The sequence below is a fragment of the Arachis ipaensis genome, chromosome B09 (genome assembly GCF_000816755.2).
Source record: "Arachis ipaensis cultivar K30076 chromosome B09, Araip1.1, whole genome shotgun sequence".
NCBI lineage: Eukaryota > Viridiplantae > Streptophyta > Magnoliopsida > Fabales > Fabaceae > Arachis > Arachis ipaensis.
Window position 1 is genome coordinate 4,146,932 of NC_029793.2, and position 1,176 is coordinate 4,148,107.

Below are 1,176 nucleotides of genomic sequence, written 5' to 3' on the forward strand. Positions count from 1 at the left end.
GCAGACCAAAAAAAAAGGGGGAAAGAGAGTGAGAAACCAACACTCAGAATTGAACAAGATATTTTCCTATGTTTGCTTCACTATCTTTTAAGTTACTAAGTTTTAGATAGTTCATGATCACCATTCACAAAATAAAAAGAATATCTTTAGACAGAAAAAGAATATTTTTAATAAAATAAAAGTGAAAAAAGCAACCCAAAAGAGAGAAGCAGAGGAATGATGATGAAGCAATATAAGATCAAAGAACATGGAAGAAGAAGAAGAAGAATGGTTACTCGTATGATTGAGAGAAGGACCACTTTGAATTAATGGGGAAGCTGAAGCCATAGATGGAGACATTTGTAGCTTGTTTTGCAGTAACCATGAGAGACACTGCAACAATGGAAGAAGCCATGCACATCAACCTCAGACACAGCTCCACCGCCTCCTTCCTCCGCCGCTGCCGTGCTCCGACAGGGGCTCCGCTCATTCTTCCGCTGCTCTCCAAAGCTGCCACCTTTGATTCCTCTCCTCGTATCCTCTCTTCACTCACCATGGAAAACACTCTGTTTTTCTTTTTTCTTCTGTTTCCTCTGTTTTCTCTGTTTTCTTTTTTAAAAAAAAGAGAGAAAAACTAAAAGAAGTGTTTTTTTTTTCCTTTCTTTTTTTCTTGTTTATTTGTTTAATTTTTTTATTGAGACTGTTGAGTGAAACTATGAAAGTGTGTGGTTGTGTTGGTGGGGTTGTGAGAATGAATGAGTTATTGGTGTTTTAAAGGGGGAAGAGGGTGGGATTTGTGTGTGACATGGGAATTAATATTTAAACTCACTTTTCTTGGTTTAAATATGGACATTATATTTTTGTTATTCATCTTCTGTTTTCTTTTTTAAAAAAAAGAGAGAAAAACTAAAAGAAGTTTTTTTTTTTTCCTTTCTTTTTTTCTTGTTTATTTGTTTAATTTTTTTATTGAGACTGTTGAGTGAAACTATGAAAGTGTGTGGTTGTGTTGGTGGGGTTGTGAGAATGAATGAGTTATTGGTGTTTTAAAGGGGGAAGAGGGTGGGATTTGTGTGTGACATGGGAATTAATATTTAAACTCACTTTTCTTGGTTTAAATATGGACATTATATTTTTGTTATTCATCTTTTGTATTAGCTTTTTTATGAGCCTTAAAAAAAAAAAAACAAAAAAAAAATA

The 1,176-nt window shown here is 33.8% G+C and overlaps 1 protein-coding gene across 1 annotated transcript in view; it reads right to left on the minus strand.

Annotated features, from left to right (window-relative positions):
* LOC107619325 (CASP-like protein 3A1) overlaps positions 1-812 on the minus strand; it is a 2,824-nt gene extending 2,012 nt beyond the window's left edge. Inside the window, exon 1 of the mRNA XM_016321580.2 lies at positions 276-812. Within this exon, the coding sequence (XP_016177066.1) occupies positions 276-535 (260 nt within the window). The 5' untranslated portion in view covers positions 536-812. The remainder of the gene's footprint in view (positions 1-275) is intronic.